This window comes from Austrofundulus limnaeus, unplaced genomic scaffold (genome assembly GCF_001266775.1).
Source record: "Austrofundulus limnaeus strain Quisiro unplaced genomic scaffold, Austrofundulus_limnaeus-1.0 Scaffold181, whole genome shotgun sequence".
Classification (NCBI taxonomy): Eukaryota; Metazoa; Chordata; class Actinopteri; order Cyprinodontiformes; family Rivulidae; genus Austrofundulus; species Austrofundulus limnaeus.
The window spans coordinates 709,617-711,344 of record NW_013952583.1 but is presented as its reverse complement, the minus strand read 5'-3'; the positions used below and the strand labels follow the sequence as shown (position 1 = coordinate 711,344).

The 1,728-nt window shown below is 39.1% G+C and overlaps 1 protein-coding gene across 1 annotated transcript in view; it reads left to right on the top strand.

Annotated features, from left to right (window-relative positions):
- dctn1b (dynactin 1b) overlaps window positions 1–1,728 on the top strand; it is a gene marked incomplete at its 3' end in the record, with an annotated part of 38,799 nt that overhangs the window by 20,924 nt on the left and 16,147 nt on the right. The window contains 3 exon segments of the mRNA XM_014018029.1: window positions 721–799; window positions 887–1,046; window positions 1,133–1,237. Of these exon segments, the coding sequence (XP_013873483.1) occupies window positions 721–799; window positions 887–1,046; window positions 1,133–1,237 (344 nt within the window).

Here is a 1,728-nt window from a genome sequence, read left to right as displayed (position 1 = left end):
GCTTTAAAATAAACATTTGGGTGATTTTTTTTTACATTTGTGTTTATTGTGAAGTTGGTCTTGAATTTCCTTTCAAGTGTCATTAAAAATCATTAAAAATTCTTAGATTTAACTTGCCTTAAGCTGTAGGAACCCTGAACCAAGGATTAGGTCATAAATTGTTACATGGAGAAACAGGCAGCTGGTGAATTTAGTTCTGTTCACACCAACTGCCTTTTGTCAAAAATATTATGAATTAATACCTTATTTATGGATTATTTGAAAAATTAAATATCTGAAATATAATCTTAAATAATTTGAAGCCCAGTTTTGAGAAGTAGCTACAAAAAAAACCCTTAATTTTAAGCAGAAAAACCTTTAAATGTATTTTCATCTTCACTTCAAGCCAACCAAGCTTGTTATTCTTTCCAGCTGGTAAATATCCAAACATTGTTGGAGGTTTCCTCTTTAAAATGATGTCAAATTTTTCTCATTACCCCAAAAATTAGTTCAGACCAAATATCAATGAGTTATCATGGTTAAGAAGAAGAATCAAAACGTATCTGGATCCACTCATCAGATYAGGATGATCCAGGTATCAAAATGTARCTTAWAAAGCAGGAATCTGAAACGTGCTGAGGTCATTCTGACTTAATTTGACTTAATCCTCAGTTTGAAGTGATGGGTCACATATATCTGTATCGCTGCAGTTGCTCAGTTGGAGTTTTGTGTTGGCCTCAGGCTCTGACGGCGCTGCTTCCAGTTATCATGTGAAGCAGCTGGAGGAGCAGAACAGCCGGCTGAAGGAGGCTCTGGTCAGGTAGGTGTGCTGGTCACTGAACCCACCTCTCATCCATTGAATCAAGCTGATCCTGGGATGAACTGCAGCGTCTCTGCTGTTTATCAGGATGCGCGACCTCTCTGCATCCGAGAAGCAAGAACACGTGAAGCTGCAGAAGCAGATGGAGAAGAAGAACCTGGAGCTGGATTCTCTGAGGAGCCAGAAAGAGAAGCAGCAGGAAGAGGTGAAGGCGGCAGAGAAAACCATCGATGAGCTGAAGGAGCAGGTCAGAGCTTTGATGAGAGGAATATTCTCTGAGGCTCTTTGTTATCCACGAGTCTGCTAACAGAGAGATGACGTGCTCCGTCGCAGGTGGATGCAGCTCTGGGTGCAGAGGAGATGGTGGAGACGCTGACAGAGAGGAACCTGGACCTGGAGGAGAAAGTCAGGGAGCTGAGGGAGACTGTCACAGACCTGGTGGGTCAGGTTTTACTGCGAGGCAACAATCAGAGCAGGAAAACAAACAGAAATAACTAAAAAGATATATAAAAAGTTATTTGTTTGAAGACTTGGAGAAATATTTTAGTGAACTATTTCACTGCAGGCATGCTTTTCTGAAAAGTTATAACATTTAAGTTAAGCCAGAATCTCTGGGCTGCGATCGTTGGAGACTATTTGAGACTATTTAAATTGAAAGAAAATAAAAAAGTGAATCTTCCATTACAGTCTCACTTAATTCTGTGTATCAATGAGCAGATAATAGTGAGCCATGCAACCTGGCACTGTTTTGAAAATCATGGTCTATTTTTATTTGCAAGCCTTGCAGAAGTTATGAGCGTTCATTGTCAAGTTATAATATTTCCATAGAGTTCTCAATTCTCAAAAATATACAGTTCTAAAGTTACAGAAACTAAATTCAGATGGGTTCTAGATGGCTGCAATAATCTGCTAATTGTATTGTATTTATT